General features: G+C 35.8%; 1 protein-coding gene across 2 annotated transcripts; it reads left to right on the top strand.

The window, feature by feature from the left end:
* Positions 1 to 224: 224 nt before the first annotated feature.
* On the top strand, positions 225 to 16,681 carry LOC141612451 (paired amphipathic helix protein Sin3-like 2). 2 transcript variants are annotated; one of them, XM_074431227.1, is made up of 24 exons: positions 225 to 597; positions 710 to 785; positions 1,920 to 2,084; positions 2,198 to 2,378; positions 2,463 to 2,561; positions 2,663 to 2,839; positions 2,921 to 3,218; positions 3,590 to 3,723; positions 4,039 to 4,114; positions 4,219 to 4,248; positions 4,372 to 4,559; positions 4,702 to 4,856; positions 5,232 to 5,359; positions 5,479 to 5,733; positions 6,087 to 6,653; positions 6,967 to 7,052; positions 7,191 to 7,718; positions 7,893 to 7,993; positions 8,082 to 8,220; positions 8,352 to 8,504; positions 9,512 to 9,675; positions 10,235 to 10,346; positions 11,235 to 11,408; positions 16,351 to 16,681. In XM_074431227.1, the coding sequence occupies exons 2-23, from the start codon at positions 712 to 714 to the stop codon at positions 11,373 to 11,375; spliced, it is 3,951 nt and encodes a 1,316-aa protein (XP_074287328.1). In that variant the 5' UTR covers positions 225 to 597; positions 710 to 711; the 3' UTR covers positions 11,376 to 11,408; positions 16,351 to 16,681. The 2 variants fall into 2 exon arrangements, 1 of the variants encoding a protein (XP_074287328.1); XR_012529100.1 differs by having other exon boundaries at positions 279 to 597; positions 8,352 to 8,838; positions 8,883 to 9,675.
* The last annotated feature ends 32 nt before the right edge of the window (positions 16,682 to 16,713 follow it).

Genomic DNA, 16,713 nt, shown 5'->3' with positions numbered 1-16,713 from the left:
CAAATCTCTATTTCGGCCTTCCCAAACTTGAAAAAAAGAAAGGAAAACTTGAAAAAAAACTGAAAAAAATAAAATAAAATAAAAACTTGAAAAAAAGAAAGGAAAACTTGTTAAATTTGACTCAAATTTAACTTAAAACCCAGTAAGGATCATCTGTCCCACTTAGAAGGTGATTGGAGTGGCACACCAATTGGGACACCAAATGGGACAGAGGATCCCCACTCCTTAAAACCGTCTTGAGAAAAACTTGCTATTTTGCAAAATTGAAAGTGGTCATTGTGTTTTCCTAATAAAACTTCAACCCGTGTATCAAAAATTTCTCTAACTCCCTGTTCGATCTCTCTCTTGTTTCTCAACTCGGACAACTTCTCACCATATTCTTTTTTTTTTTCTTCAATTCCAATTCTTCTACAACTTAACCCGTAATTAATTACTCCCAAACTTAATTATATCACTAAATTAACCACAATTACCATTTAACAGAGAGCACAGCTGAAGAAGTACTTTGATCAAATTGTGCTCCAAATTGTACTTTACTAATTACTTCTCCAAATTAGATCCAAATTACCAAACTTTTGTGTTGGAGAAATTAGCAAGGTTTTAACTTTTTACTTTTGTTGATTACTTGTGCAAAATTGACCAAAATTATGATATGGGTTTTTGATAATTTTGAATTTTAATGAAGTTTGATCATCTGGGGTATTTTCAGGAATGAAGAGATTACGTGAAGAAAGTTATATTGGGTCTCAATTTAAACGACCCTTTGGAACTTCTCGAGGCGAATCGTGAGTTTTTGCTTTTGTTCGTAATTTGTGTGTAAATTTTTGAGTTTTTACTTAATTTTGTGTGATTGATCAATTGTGGTTAGCTCTATGTTGATGAACTAGTTTAGTATGCTTTTTGACCAATTTGAGACTTGAATTTGAAAAAAAAAAGGGGTGTTGTTAATTATGTAATTTAAGTTGTTAATCTGTAATTTGGGCTGTTTGGTTATGTTTTTGTGTGTGAAGTTTTCAGTTTTTGCTCAATTTTGCGTGATTTATCAATTGTGGTTTGCTCTATATTTCCCCAATTTGAGACTTGTTTACTGTTGCATTAGTTCAATTTGAAACAAGGGGTGTTGTTAATTATGTCATTTAGGTTGTTAGTTGAAACATGATTTTGAAATTGTAAACTTAAAATGGAAATAAAACCCTAAATTTATGTTTTTTAGTCTTGTTTTTATGACCAGTGTGATGAGTATATCAAAGAATTTTACTATAGGATCAAGATATATATATAAGGTTGTATACTTGCATATGGACCCCAGTCGATTTTTCAGTTGGTCTCCCTTAAGACGGTCATATACGTCTTAAGTGTAAAAGGGGTTAAATATTACCTCATATTGGTGGATGGGCGTTTCCATATTTCCAATGGAGCCAAAGACTCATTACTCTTTGGTTATGGATTATAATGTAATAAATCAAAATGGCTCACTAAAGTGGTTGCGCTTCTTTCTTTTGTGAAGTGGCGGTCCTTCGATGCAGTTCTCGACGCAATTTTCATCTTGGGTCATTCGGAAACAACCTCTTTGTGTTGCTAACACAAGGGTAAGGCTGCGTACATCCGACCCCCCCTTACCCCGCAATTTGCGGGAGCCATTGAGGCACTGGGGTAATGTTGTTGTTGTTGTTGTTGTTGTTGTTGTTGTATTGGTGGATGGGACAAGAGTTTGTCCCTAAGCATTATGCTTTTTGTCTCATCCATGTATTTGACCCGTTATATTGTTTAAGACGGATATGTCCGTCTTAAACAATAATTTGTGATCGATTTTTCCCATGTAAAAGTTTCTTTTCCATTGTGGATTATTGGAAGTTGGTTAGATTGTTAGAATTGCTCTTCATGAATCTGCGGCTGATACATTTAGCGTTTCTGTGAAGATATGGACAACCCCAAAACACAGTTGCGGTTGGTGGTGTGGGAGGACAGAAACTAACGACAGACGACGCCCTTCATTATCTTAAAGAAGTGAAAGAGATGTTCCAGGACCGAAGGGAAAAATATGAGCACTTTCTTGAGGTCATGAAAGATTTCAAGGCTCAAAGGTATGTTTTTGGTTTTAAGTTTGTGGCTTGACACTGTCCAAAATCCTTTTTTGGTGGCTATCCCTAGTTAGTGTTGCATGATTTTGTATGTGTTGATTCCTTCTCGTATACAGAATTGATACAGAGGGTGTCATAGCTCAGGTCAAAGAGTTATTCAAAGGACACAATAACCTTATATTTGGATTTAACACATTTCTGCCTAAGGGCTATGAGATCACATTGGATGACGAGGATCCTCCTCCAAAGAAGGTCGTGCAGTTTGAAGAAGCTATAAATTTCGTTAATAAGATAAAGGTGATTCAATAAAACTTTTACTTACATCAAACTTTATTGTTTAAACTGTGTTTCTTATTGATGATTTCCATCCTAACCTTGCAGAATCGATTTCAAGATGATGATCAAGTGTATAAATCTTTCCTTGACATATTAAATATGTACCGTAAGGAGCATAAAAACATAAGTGAAGTGTACGATGAGGTGCATTTCTTTGGTTGTAGATGTATTTTACTTGTAAATTGCTGCTCTCAAGTCTCAATATAGCCTTCTCTCCTTTACTCAAGTAGTTTTTCTACTTTCAGGTTTCCCAGCTTTTTGAGGATCACTCTGATTTATTGGAGGAGTTCACTAGATTTTTACCAGATACTTCATCGTCGGCCGCCATACATCATTCTTCCCTGGACGCACGAAGCAATTTGCTGCGCTATGATGAAAGGAGCGGGACAGTGCGTACTTCTCAGCCCATGCGTATGAACAAGGTAATTTTACAGTGAATAGGGTATCTTCGGCCAATTAAGATTGAAACCCCCAAAATTAATAATTGAAGTATATGTCAACAGCGGTGGCGTGATAGGGACAGAGTTAGTACGTCCCATGGCGATCATGATCTTAGTGGTGAGCGCCCTGAATTGGATGGAGATAAACTAATGATGAGATCACATAAGGATCAGAGGAAACGTGAGAAGGAAAATCGTGATAGAAGGAACCATGACGTGGATGATAGAGAGAATGAGGATGATATCAACAGGGACTTCAGTGTCCAGCGTTTGTCTGATAAAAAAAAGCCTGCCCGTAAGGTTGAAGATTTTAGGACAGCTCCTGCTTTTGGACCATCTGATGATAAGAATGCGTTGAAAAGTAAGTCCTTCTATGTATACTTGTCTGCAATGTGTTTCTGCCTTGGGTAGCGTTATGATTTGCGTCTGGTAAATGCAATGAATTCATAGAGTGCTAATAGAATCAATCTAGGCCTCTAGGGTCTATTTTGAAAAACATTTTCAACCGTAGGTCTATCTAAGTTATGAAACGTTGATTACCGTTGTTTATAAATGTTTTATGGGTCTTAAGTAGTTAACTTTGTATAGCTGCTAGTTAGGAAATTGCTCGTCTTTTTTTACGTGATTCCGCGAGTTTCATATAGAGTTTTTCATGCTCAGTTGACTATAAATCTTCTGTACTCTTACATGTGTTTCACTGTTTTTATGGCTCATCTTTCTGTGATATAATAGGCATGTACAGCCAAGAATTTCATTTCTGCGAGGAGGTTAAGGAAAAACTGGGCCCAGATGACTACCAGGCGTTCTTGAAGTGTCTGCATATATACAGTACAGAGATAATTACTAGAAGTGAACTGCAAAATTTTGTATGTATCTTGACTATATGGTACTCCTTAATCTCACATTTCAGATTTAGCCTTCTTCAATATATCCTTTTTGTTGTTGAGAGAGAAAGGTTGTGAACCTCCAACCCTATATCACGGCTGAAGTGGAAGCCTCTATTAGAGGCAATAGGCATTTGGATAATGATAATTATGTTGAAAGCATACTTCACTGCTTCATAGTTCATACTAATATGGGACAAATACACATGCAAATGCTGCTAGTTGGTCTTCTAATCCAAGATCCCGAAATATTGTACGGGATGAAGTTTATTAATTTTGGTCTTTCAACTTATGTAGGTTGCTGATTTATTGGGGAAGTACCCAGATCTCATGGAGGGGTTCAGTAAATTTCTTGAACGTTGCGAGAATATTTGTAGGCACTAAATTTCGCTTATTCAATTTATTTTATGTTATCTACTCCAAAAAATTTGAGGCATCTTTTAGAGTATCTACTAAAATTTGTATCCTTTCTTGCAGATGGATTTCTTGCTGGTGTTATGAATAAAAGTATGTAAAGTATATTGTCCTTTTGCTTTATTGTGGTACATTTCCATGGAAGTTGTTATCATATGCAGAATGTATATTAGGATGTCCATGTGAATAACTTGGCGAGTTCCTGTGTAACTTCAGAGTCTCTATTGAGCGATGGACCTTTGCCACGACGAGTGAAGGCAGATGATAAAGACAAAGGGCCTAAGTGTGAGATAGATTCGGCTAAAGAAAAGCCAAATGAGGATTATAGCTCTAAATCCATCCAAGAACTTGATCTTTCTAACTGCAAGCGCTGCACACCTAGCTACCGACTTTTACCTGATGATGTATGGCTTCCTATCTTTTTCGTCTTATTACTTACTCTATTTCACTCAATTAGCACATAAGAAAAATGAGGCAAATTGAATGAAATAGTTTGAGTTTAGTTGATTTCTATTCTGATGCTCCTCATATCTCTGCACCCTGAAGTATCCCATACCTACGGCAAGCCAACGATCAGAGATTGGTGAACGAGTGCTGAATGATCATTGGGTCTCTGTGACCTCAGGAAGCGAGGATTACTCCTTTAAACACATGCGTCGAAATCAATATGAGGAAAGCCTATTTAAATGTGAAGATGACAGGTAGGCAGCTACACTTTGCCGAATACATATTGTGTATGACCTTACTTGCAGTACAGATCAATCTTATGATGTCAATGTTTGTCTCATCTCATGATTGTGTGAGTAAGTGGTGGTATTAAATATGGGCCATGGCATGTCACTACGGCCGAGTCATCAAGATTTTGAAGGTTACTAAGCAGCCCCTCGGGAAAGGCCGGGCCAGTGGGGTGGCCTGGCGCAATGATCTCGGTTGTGATGACCGATTCCGAGATCAAATCTTGTTGCTTGTTATAAATGAATATCAGTTGAATTAAGTTAGGTTTTTGATCATTAAACAGCTTTCTCGTCAAAGCTATTCTTATTACATATTTGAATTTTTTTTTTTGCTTATTTCAGATTCGAGTTGGACATGTTGTTGGAGTCTGTGAGCTCTACTGCCAAAAAGGTGGAAGAACTCTTGGACAGTGTAAATGGTAGCAGCATTACTAAAGATGCCCCTATTCACATAGAAGAGCACTTTACACGTACGGTTTATCTTATTGTTTTCATCCAGTGAGCGAGCTATCAATTGCATCACTTACCTTTTTCTAAGAACTGCCACTCTTAATTTCCTTGACTAATCATTTTTTTCCAACTCTTGCAGCTCTTAATCTAAGGTGCATTGAGCGTCTCTATGGTGATCATGGTTTGGACGTTATGGATATACTGCGTAAAAATCCTGCTCTTGCATTGCCTGTCATCCTTACTCGCCTCAAGCAGAAACAAGAAGAATGGACCAAGTGTCGAGCAGATTTCAACAAGGTTTGGGCTGAAATTTACGCCAAGAATCACTTTAAGTCACTTGATCACCGGAGTTTCTATTTCAAACAACAAGATTCCAAAAACCTGAGCACCAAGTGTAAGTTACTTTTCACGTAATTTGCTTATCGGACGCTGACTCCTTGTGCACATTTTTCATCCTGCGCTGTGTGTGTGGTATCATTGACATTGCTTCCTCTCAAAGAAATTGTAATCTTGCTGTCAAGATTCAAGTATATGTGTGCTGAGGAAATGGTCTTTAATTTTACTTTATAACTTACATCTAATCTCCATGTACTGATGATCTTTGTGCATTCTTGTAGTCCGACTATTTACTCTGTTGTTTATGTTTGAAAAGAGGTAGACGAGGCTTTACAAAGTTTCGCAGCCCATCATATCGTATGGCCTTTTTGCTTGCTACTGGCTAAATATGCTTTTTTATTTCCATGACAGCCTTGGTTGCAGATATCAGAGAACTTAAAGAGAGTATGCAAAAAGAGGATGACATGGTTTTGGCAGTTGCCGCTGGAAACAAAAGATCTTTGGTTCCTCATCTCAAATTTGAGTATTCTGACCGTGACATCCATGAAGACATATATAAATTAATAAAATTTTCATGTGAGGAGGTTGTGACAACTAAAGAGCAGCTGAACAAAGTCATGAGGCTTTGGACTACCTTTTTAGAGCCTATACTAGGAGTTACATCACATACTCATGATGGTGAATATGTTAAAGCTAGACAACTGTCAGGAAGAGATGGTATGAAAGCAGAAATGGTTGAAAGTCCTCTTGTTGACGGTGCTACTATCAATGGGAAAAAGCCAAGATTGGTTGTTGATGGGGTAGAAAGTTCAAGAGATGCGAGAACCAATGCTACAACTAAAGAGCAGACAGGTAAAAAAGGGTCATCTTCTAATGCTCAGTCAAACATACTGAATGATGCTAGTGTGGGATATAGTGCATTGGCTCAAAATGTTGTACAAAGCCACCATGGTAGAAACAACGTGGAAGCAGCGTTAGGTTTGTTCCATTTTATTACTCCCTCTGTTGTTTTTATATATGTAGTGCATGTCCTCTTATTAACTCATTTTTTGGTACGAGGCTAATGACTTGTCCCACAGTTTTTTTACCAGAACTTTTTGTTAAATTAGAAGTCAAACTATATTTTCAAAAATTGAAAAAAGTCCTTATTTTTAAGAACGGAGGAGTTACAATGATTATTAACACTAATCAGAGATCGTGTAGTGGATGTTTATTAAGGACGCGTTTAGCTTCCCTTTTATGACTCTCAACATCTCACTCATTTTATACTGAGACTCCTAAATTTTCTAAGGTCCTCTATCAATTCCGCCGGGGATGCGTAATGGTGATGCTCAGGAGCCCAAGTCCTCTACCGATGCTGTCCAGCCACAATCCAAGGTGCCTTTCATTTATGCAGTTTTACCATTAATGAAAAAACTGTCTGGCTGAGTATTCTCGTTTTTATCTTTTGTATGTCAGTATGTCACCCATCACATCTAAGTATCTAACTTCCACATATCTTTTGATGTTGTTTAGGCTGCTGATACTTTAGCCGGTATGACAACTGAAGCCTCCACTCTGATTTCTAAAGCAAGTCGACATCTTGAGAAAACCGTTAGTCAGTCTGAAGTTGACAAAGAAGAGGGTGAAATGCCACCTAAGGCTAAATATAGTATCAAAAACCAGCAAAATCGAGATGACATTATTGAAAATGGTGGTCTAGAGGATGAAGTCGATGCCGAAAATGAGGACAGTGAAAATGCTTCTGAGGGAGGTGATGATTTATCAGTCGATGAATCTGCTGGGGATGAGTGTTCTAGGGAAGAGCATGAAGAAGAGGAAGATGTTGAACATGATGAGCTTGAAGGTAAAGCTGAGAGTGAAGGGGAAGCTGAAGTGCATCATTTATGTGGGGATGTAGGGTCATTGAAATTATCAGAGAGTTTCTTATCGGCTAAACCGCTTTCAAAGTATAACTCTTTGGCTTCACGCGATGCTGACAAGAGTGATTTTCGAGTCTTCTACGGAAATGATGACTTCTATGCTCTTTTTAGGCTTCACCGGGTAAGATAGCTCTCTTGGCTCTCATGTTATTTTGGTGTTTCCTCCTTAGGGTGGAATGGTGCATGGTGTTACTATGATAGTAGTATCTGCTGGCAATTTATTTTATTTTTGTGTCTAATAGATAATAATTGAAGGGGTGATTTTTTTTTTTTTTTTTTGTTTCTGACTTTGTAGATGCTATATGAAAGGATACTTACAGCGAAAACCAACTCAACATGTTCTGAATCAAAATGGAAAAACTCAAAAGATTCAAACCATTTGGATCCCTATGCCAGGTAATGTAGCTGTTCAACTCGATTGGTTTCAATTGCTTGTCTGATGTATAAATAATATAATAAATGTTCATGTTGTATGTATATGTAGTTTCATGACGGCGCTGTATAATTTGCTTGATGGTTTGTCTGACAACGCAAAGTTTGAGGATGACTGCCGCGCTATTATTGGGAACCAGTCATATGTGTTATTTACATTGGATAAGTTGATTTATAAACTTGTTAAACAGGTACGTCATTTGCACCCCTTCTGACATTAATTTTTTGTTTTTTTTTTCATGATGACATATAACATTATTGTTTCTATAGTAAGTACTAGCAGTATTATTGATTTCTTTTCTGATTTTCGTTTTCCTTGTAGCTTCAAGCTATCGCAACTGATGAGACAGACAATAAGCTTCTGCAACTATATGAGTATGAAAGATCAAGAAGACCTTCAAAGTTTCTTGATTCAGTTTATCACGAAAATGCTCGTGTTATACTCCATGAGGACAACATATATCGAGTCGAGTTTGTAAGATTCTTGTGCTCATTATTAGTAAATATATACTCCCTCCGCCCATGAATAGATAACCTGATTTATTTCACACATAATTTAAGGACATAATAAGATGTGTATGGAAATGCAAGTTGACAAAAAATGTGGGGCCACAAATCATAATGACCATAGATAATCAGAAGATCTCCTTTCATACGGTCATTTTCGTCTGAAGGCTTCAGAAGGGCCATGTGACCCTTTACGAGTTTCAGCCAAATGTGACCCAGTTTAAACGGTCACATTTTTACCATAAAAATGTGACCTATTTTAAATGGTCACATTTTACCATAAAAATGGCCACATAAGGCCGGCCGTTTGAAGCCTTCAGACGGAATATGTTCCGTCTGAAATGAGAATCAGTGATAGAGAATATGCTCTCTGCTATATACAAATATTTTCCATATTCAAACTTGTACAACAACTAAGAAGACGGATTAGAAATACCTTTGATTCAGAAAAACTTTTTGTTGTCCTATTTCTACTAAAATTAAGGCAAAAATACAAATACTAGTGTTTTCTTCCTTTTTTTTCTTTTTTTTTTTCACCTGAAGGACTAATATTCATCCTTGGGTTAAAAAAATGAGGGAAAAAACATGAGTATGGTAGCATACTCATGGAGTACTCCTTAATTCCTGCATGTATCGAATACGGAAAGCATTTCTCAATCAGAGTGAGTAAAAAAGGGAAGATTCCTAGTGGGTAGTTTATTTAGGGGACGCATAACGCCACTACTAAAATGACTAATTCCACTCATAATTGTGAGACAGTGAATAGTAACGTACTAATGTACCCTTAGACGTACCTTGTATTTGAGTGGCATTAAAGGAAATTGCAGTAGCGTTATCATTTCCCTTTATTTATGGGCAACCCAAAACAGAAACAAGGATCTTTATTCATGGATGAAGATTACGATACACTTCATAGGTTCTGTTATCTTGTTCATGTCTTTGAAGCCCTTAACATTGGCTTTTGTGTTGTACTAGGCTTCTTCGCCTGACCGCATGTCAATGCAGCTGATGGATGACGAAAATGAAAAGCCTGAGATGGTTGCAGTATCTTTAGATCCTAATTTTGCAGCTTATCTCTACAACGATTTTTTCTCTGTTGTCTCCAGAAGTAGAGAGCCTAAGGGAATCATGTTGCAAAGGTTGGTTTTTCAGTCTGCTGTACATATGAAGCTTACTGAGTCAACCAGTCTGATCCGTATATGGTCTATATGACCTGATGCATTATCGTGAAGAGCATAATGTGAACCTGAAATAACCTGAGATTTAAAGAATAACTCGAAAATGACCACGATCCTGAGTCAACCAGTCTGATCCGTATATGGTCTCTTTACTGGATCCAATAATGATCTGACCCAAAAATATCTGACATGCAAACTTCCTGTTCCGAGATGACTTAATGAACTATCTTGAAATCACACCAGGTTTATCTACATAGCAAACAACTTTATTTTGGATATATCCGAAATAACCAAACTGTTGATCTGTACTGACCCAAATGACCTGATTGGACCCAAAGAGTATAATACTTTAAGTGACTCGACATTGACTGACCCTACTTGTCAGAGTTGTCACCACCCAAATGATCTGATTAGTTCTGAGAGACTGAGACCTTTGGCTTAGAATCTTTGCTGTAATAAGAGATTGTGTAAATATGAGAGAGTGCTCTTGGTGTTGACTGACCTGTGTCCTCCAATTCAGGAACAAAAAACTATATGCTGACCTGGATGAATATTCGGCCTCGTCGAAAGCTGTGAAGGGTGTTCATTTATCTAATGGTCTGGAATGTAAAGTATCTTGCAGTTCATCTAAGGTAAGTACTCCACTTTGCAGTTCTTTGTACATGGGTGCCTAGTATATTCACATGCTCATTTATTCTTCTTAATTCTGTGTAAAACGTTGTACTTGTTGAATTATCTGATACTGTTCTGTAAATTCTTGCATTTCATCTGACCAATGTTTTTTATTCAATCCGTCATGTTAATATCCTCTCCCTTTTCTGACCGATGATTTACATTTTTTTATTATCACCGTCTGGTAGGAAATGATGACAATACAACGGTAACTTGAGACGCCAGTTTCAGATGCTCAATGCACCCATTTGCCCTCTATCTATGTGGGTGGTACTTGTTCAATTCCAATTAAAGCTCCCTGATGAAATGCACTCAAACTTTGCTCACGTAAAATAACCTATGAGTGTACTGGATGACAATTTTTTTTATGAAATGGTATCACAAAAGTTATCGTGATAGTATAAAAGTATAAGACCTCTTTTTTTCAGAAATGAAGGTAACCCATTAATTTTCCTTACTAACCTTTTTAACGCCAATAGTAACCCTTTTAGCTAGTAAACAATTTCACAATGCTAGTGACTTATTTGTCGTCGACCTGATTTTTTTTAATTGGTGAGTTATTTTATATCATTTGTGATTATTTTACGATGTTTGGTAACCCATTTAGTTTTAACTGTGAAATGGTTTTATGTTAATTTATTATAAGAGGGACATAGACTGATCCAGTCAAACATGTTTTGGTTTGGCACCCCTTCCCCCTAATTCCAGAAATCAACCTGTTAGGGCATTGTCTTGAAGACGTGTATCGTTTTGTTTACTTAATAGACAGTTCTTCAAATGCCCTCTTTAATAAATTGGTGGCAGAATGGATTCCACCTTGAATCTGATCTCAATTGGTCTTTATGTAGATCTCCTATGTTCTCGATACAGAAGATTTCTTTTTCCGAACAAAGAGAGAGAGAAAAAGTTTATCCGTTGACGTTTCCAGGAAACTCAACCAGGCTCGTGGACATCGATTTATCAGGTTTTTGTCCGTTGCATCCCAATGAATAGGGATTCGTACAGATTGGCGTGTAACTAAGGTATATTTGTGTATCTAATTTTTGACTTTGCTTTTTAATTCTGGGATATATGATAGAATAACGTAAAATGACTTCCTAAATGGCCTTTTGCTTATACTATGAGAAAACAATGGACCTATCAATTTTTGATGCATTTTTTCCATTTTTGGTCCTATGAACACACCAGGTAAGACGGTATCTTTCCGACCACTTACCGGCCATTTAAGGGATCATTTTAGTTTGAGGCATTGATTAATCTTGTATTTCTTTGTGAATGTTTATAAAGTACTAATGTCCATCTCTTACCTTTTAAAGCAGGTTGTACCAATATAAAGTGGAATGACACCCGAAGAAAACTCCATGATGTATAACCTTTCCCCGATAAGATAATCTCACCCGAAGAACTATACTGTTGGTGGACATGCTTCTGCACAGGATCGACTAGAATGTGTACATAAAAAAGTCGATGTAATATATCCTCGTAGATGGTAGTGTTTGATAATCGATTCATCGATGCTATATGCCTTTGGATGTTAGTGTTGATAGGCAGATGGAATTTAGCTGACGAAAGAATGTAGAAATTACTGTCTGTCAAAATTGACAGTGATTGTTAAATGACAATAAATATTTTCAACATTTTATCTTTCTTGTAAAAATTTTCATTTGCTATAGTAAATTTTTATAGAAAATTTTAGGCTTACAAGTTACAACAGAGTAGATCTTGCGAAAATAACTCAATTTACAGCTAACTACTACGGAGTATACTATACAATATTTTTTGTCTATTGCAATTTTTCGAGCATCTCATTATACTATCTAAATTTCGGTTTATATTATGCATGTTTTCTTTAGTACTGTTTGTATGTATTTTATAGTCGGATCATTTACGTGCAGGAATTTATAGGTGCAAATCCAAATATAAATTACCGTCTCAATTTTTAGTTTTCACCTTAAAGGCAAGCATAATATTATTAAATTTTTTTGAGGAAAATGAAAATATCACCCCATACAATATAGAAAATATTATGAATTTTTTGTAAAACGAAACGAGTTTTTCAAAAGTAAGAATAACGAGTAATTATTCCGTATAATTTTTAGGGGTATATATAAGGGCTAAGGCCAATAACATGTTGGGTGGGTGGGATGGGGGGAGAAGTAATTCTACCTCCCCTCACAAGTCACAACTATTATCCAAGAAGTACTTCCTCCCATCCAGTCGTAGAGAATCTTTGATATTATTCTTAATCTATAAGAGAAAATATAGTCATGTGAGATCTTGTTTGGTTTATCGTCATGAATGCTATAAGAATATCAAATTTTTATAATTTTTAATAATGTATAACTAAAGATATTCTTGTTGCAAAACATGTCTCAACAAGTGTGATAAAGTCAATGTAACCTTTGGTGTGGATGGGAGGGACTATTATCTTAAAATCGTTGTACACTATACTGGGAGTTTATTGATAAAACTCTATTTTTTCAAGTCTCGACATTTTTAAGAGCTGGCAATTATAGATTTACCATTAAAAATTTTTAAATTTATGGAAAATTCATACAGTACCCCTAACGTTTGACAATTTGCATAAAATACCCATTTTTGACCCGGTACACTTTAAGAGATCATAACTCGCGTTTACGAGTTCAGAAAATGACAATTTTTTTTGTTTATCTATGAATTATCAAACCAAAAAATATACAATCTGGATCCTATGTCCCATTTTCGTGTCTCATCTTGTGTCCCACTATCTCTCCATTTGACACATAAGCAATAAACATTAAAAATAAGTATTTAAGAATGAGGTGTCAGAATATTAAGACAGTGAGACACAAGATAGGACACGAAACTGGGACAGCGGATCCAGACTGAAAAATATAGGCACCGTGTCAATTGTTACCTACAATTATCAAACCAAAAATAGGAAAGTGTTCATGAAATTGACAACCATAAATTATCCGGCCTTTAATATAGGCAGGTAAGCCATTTAACCCAAATAAAACACTAATACTAGTCCAAAGCTAGATTGATGTCCGGCCCAAATAATATGATGAATCTCTCGTATACCCTTTTTTAAGAAGCGACAAAAAGTTAGAGGTAACAATTTTGGGTCAGACAAATTATGTTTGGGTCAAGTCAAACGGGTCGGATCACATCGAGGAAACAAATTCTTTGGAGTCAGGAGCTAATCAAGTGACCCGGACTGAAATGAGGCAACTTGGAGTGATAAAAAAATGATCTAATAGGCCCGAAATGACCCGACTTGTCTTGTTTTAAGCAGAATGTTAACCCGAAATGAACCAAACGACAAAGAATAACCCAATAAATAACCCGATCCAAAGTGACCCTTACCCGAGTGACCCATTTAAGGACCAAATTGGTCCATACATCAAAAAAGCCGTAAGGAATAACTCAATCGAGACATGCAACAAATTACTAAAATTGTTGTGCACATCAATTAAGATAAGACAAATAGAACGAACGTGCATACTTGTCAAACGGGTCGGTCGGGCCCGGGTTGGATCAGAATATGGGTCGGGTTGTATATAAATCTGGTCAAATACGGGTTGGGTCATGCGGGTCGGGTTACGGTCAAAATACTGGTCAAAAGATAAGTCAGATCGCTTGGTTATTTTTTATTTTAACGCTTTTTTTATATATTACGACATTTTTGTAAGTTCGTTATTTACAATTATCTCTTTTTCTATTAAGTGCGACATTTTTTTTAATATAGTCATATATTTTTAGTTTTTTTTTTTCTAAATTTTTAGCCATCCTGTGAATCAAAAATAGGTTTTATAACATTTTACCCTACATTATAACTTCCAATAAGTACTCCGTAGTAAGGTAATAGCGTTCGCAAAAATTTCTAGTTTATGACTATTTTAATGATAATTTCGCGTTTATAAGGACACTGAATTGAAAAATCCATAAATTAATAGATAAACGTTAGCAATAAGTGATCAGTGGGGAAAAACTAGTGCGTCCATATAGTGTCAAGTTTACCACTAAAACTTAGGAGAGACAGTATCTCACTAAATTATTAAGAGATCAATCTTTTATACCATTTTATTTGTATTTCGTACCACATTTGTTGTTGATCATAACATAATAATTTCGTACCTATTAACATAATAAATGTACCCATTTTTATTAAGAGACCGTCAACAACAAATGTTCATTGTGACTTAGACAATATCATGGCACTTGTTTAAGTGTTGGGGCGGACGTAGCCTATGGGCTATATGGGTTATAGCCCTATATGAATTTGGTGATAAATAAAATTTGATTTCAGATTCTACATGACATTAAGCTTATACTACATAACTTATTAGTCGGTAAATCATAAAATTAAATCTTTCATAATCTATAAAAATATGTAATTATACTACGTAACTTATTAATCGGTAAATCATAAAATTAAATTACTCTCTCCTTGTTTCATAATATGAAGTTTTCGTTTAACCGAGATGAATTTTGACTTTTATTTTTATAAAAATCATAATATGAAGTTTTCGTTTAGCGAGATGAATTTTGACTTTTATTTTTATAAAAATATACTCCGTAATATACTAGTCGATAATTTATAAAATTAAATTACTAAATTCGTTAAAAAAAGGAAATCTGTATGTGTGTTTCTTCATCAAAATTAGAGGACCGTTCTCCTTACACCCAAGTCTTTATAATATTTTATTGGTGGATTGTGTTTGGGTGTAAAGAGGATGGTCCTCCCGAAGGACACAAGAATTTTTTTTATTGAAATATTTCCGTAAAACAAAACATTATCGTGAAAACAAAATGTACTTATAATTATTTAAATATTTTACACGCATACAAATCAAAAGGTTCCACACAATTTTGAACCTAGAATTTTATTTCGAAATCTAACCCGACATAATTTCAAATCCCGCCTCCACCCCCGGATAGCATAAAATTTTCGAGGAGACATAGCATAAAATTTTGATATTCATCACAGCAAAAACAACCAAAACCTAGAAAATAACAAGACTAAGAAAAGTTGGTTTAAAAAAGCACACATTTTTATTTAGACGGATATCGACAAATCAAATAGTATTAATACGACAAATTAGAAGTGATATACCGTCTTAAGAGAGATCAATTCAAAGAAAAGAGGGGTTCCCAAGAGTATACTCCCAAGTCCCAACAAAAAGCTGGTAAAAATTGACCAAAAAAATGCAAAAAGTTGTTTGTTTAAATTAATCAAAAGGGCGCTTATAAAAGATAAAACAAAGAGTCACAACTTAGAAGAAAGCACAATTAAAGTAACCTAAAATCCATCAGAAATCCATACTACAAATCCATACATAATTATTACAAATCCATACTACAAATCCATACATAATTATTACAAATCCATTCTGAAAGTTCTTAAACATGCAAATAATTAATTAGTTACCGTGAGAATTTGGAGACTTCTTCTTCGTGTCAGGGCCACCATCTGTGGACTGAACTGTGGTCACAGAAGCTTCGAACAAGCTAATAAGGGTCTTCATGTCCCCTCTTATAACTCTGACATCAGCAACCATCTCCTTGAGTTGCTCTTCTCGAGCCTTTCTTTTTTCTTCTTGTATTTTGATTGCCTCTTTCTCCCCCTTTCTTCTATAGTATCCTTCAACACCACCAACCAATGTTTCAATCCCGGTTTGTATATTCTCTGCCGTATCGGATGAAATGATACCATAATGTTTCGCCTGAGTTATCACCTTGTCTCCGACGGCAAGCCCTACCGTCCCAACTCCAACGACCGACAACAATTTCTTGACAACAGATTTCTTTTCCGGCATTTTTTCCATTTTTGGTCCTATGAACACACGAGGTAAGACGGTATCTTTCCAACCACTTACCGGCCATTTAAGGGATCATTTTAGTTTGAGGCATTGATTAATCTTGTATTTCTTTGTGAATGTTTACAAAGTACTAATGTCCATCTCTTACCTTTTAAAGCAGGCTGTACCAATATAAAGTGGAATGACACCCGAAGAAAACTCCATGATGTATAACCTTTCCCCGATAAGATAATCTCACCCGAAGAACTATACTGTTGGTGGACATGCTTCTGCACAGGATCGACTAGAATGTGTACATAAAAAAGTCCGATGTAATATATCCTCGTAGATGGTAGAGTACAGTGTTTGATAATCGATTCCTCGATGCTATATGCCCTTGGATGTTAGTGTTGATAGGCAGATGGAATTTAGCTGAAGAAAGAATGTAGAAATTACTGTCTGTCAAAATTGACAGTGATTGTTAAATGACAATAAATATTTTCAACATTTTATCTTTCTTGTAAAAAATTTCATTTGCTATAGT

Source organism: Silene latifolia, chromosome 11 (genome assembly GCF_048544455.1).
Source record: "Silene latifolia isolate original U9 population chromosome 11, ASM4854445v1, whole genome shotgun sequence".
In the NCBI taxonomy this organism is placed as follows: Eukaryota; Viridiplantae; Streptophyta; class Magnoliopsida; order Caryophyllales; family Caryophyllaceae; genus Silene; species Silene latifolia.
This window is presented reverse-complemented; position numbering and strand designations above follow the sequence as displayed.

Coding starts and splice junctions, on each gene's coding strand:
- LOC141612451 (XM_074431227.1), top strand. CDS start 712: ATGAAGAGATTACGTGAAGAAAGTTATATTGGGTCTCAATTTAAACGA. Junction 7,053..7,190: donor CTGTCCAGCCACAATCCAAG/GTGCCTTTCATT, acceptor GATGTTGTTTAG/GCTGCTGATACTTTAGCCGG. Junction 8,505..9,511: donor ACATATATCGAGTCGAGTTT/GTAAGATTCTTG, acceptor GTGTTGTACTAG/GCTTCTTCGCCTGACCGCAT.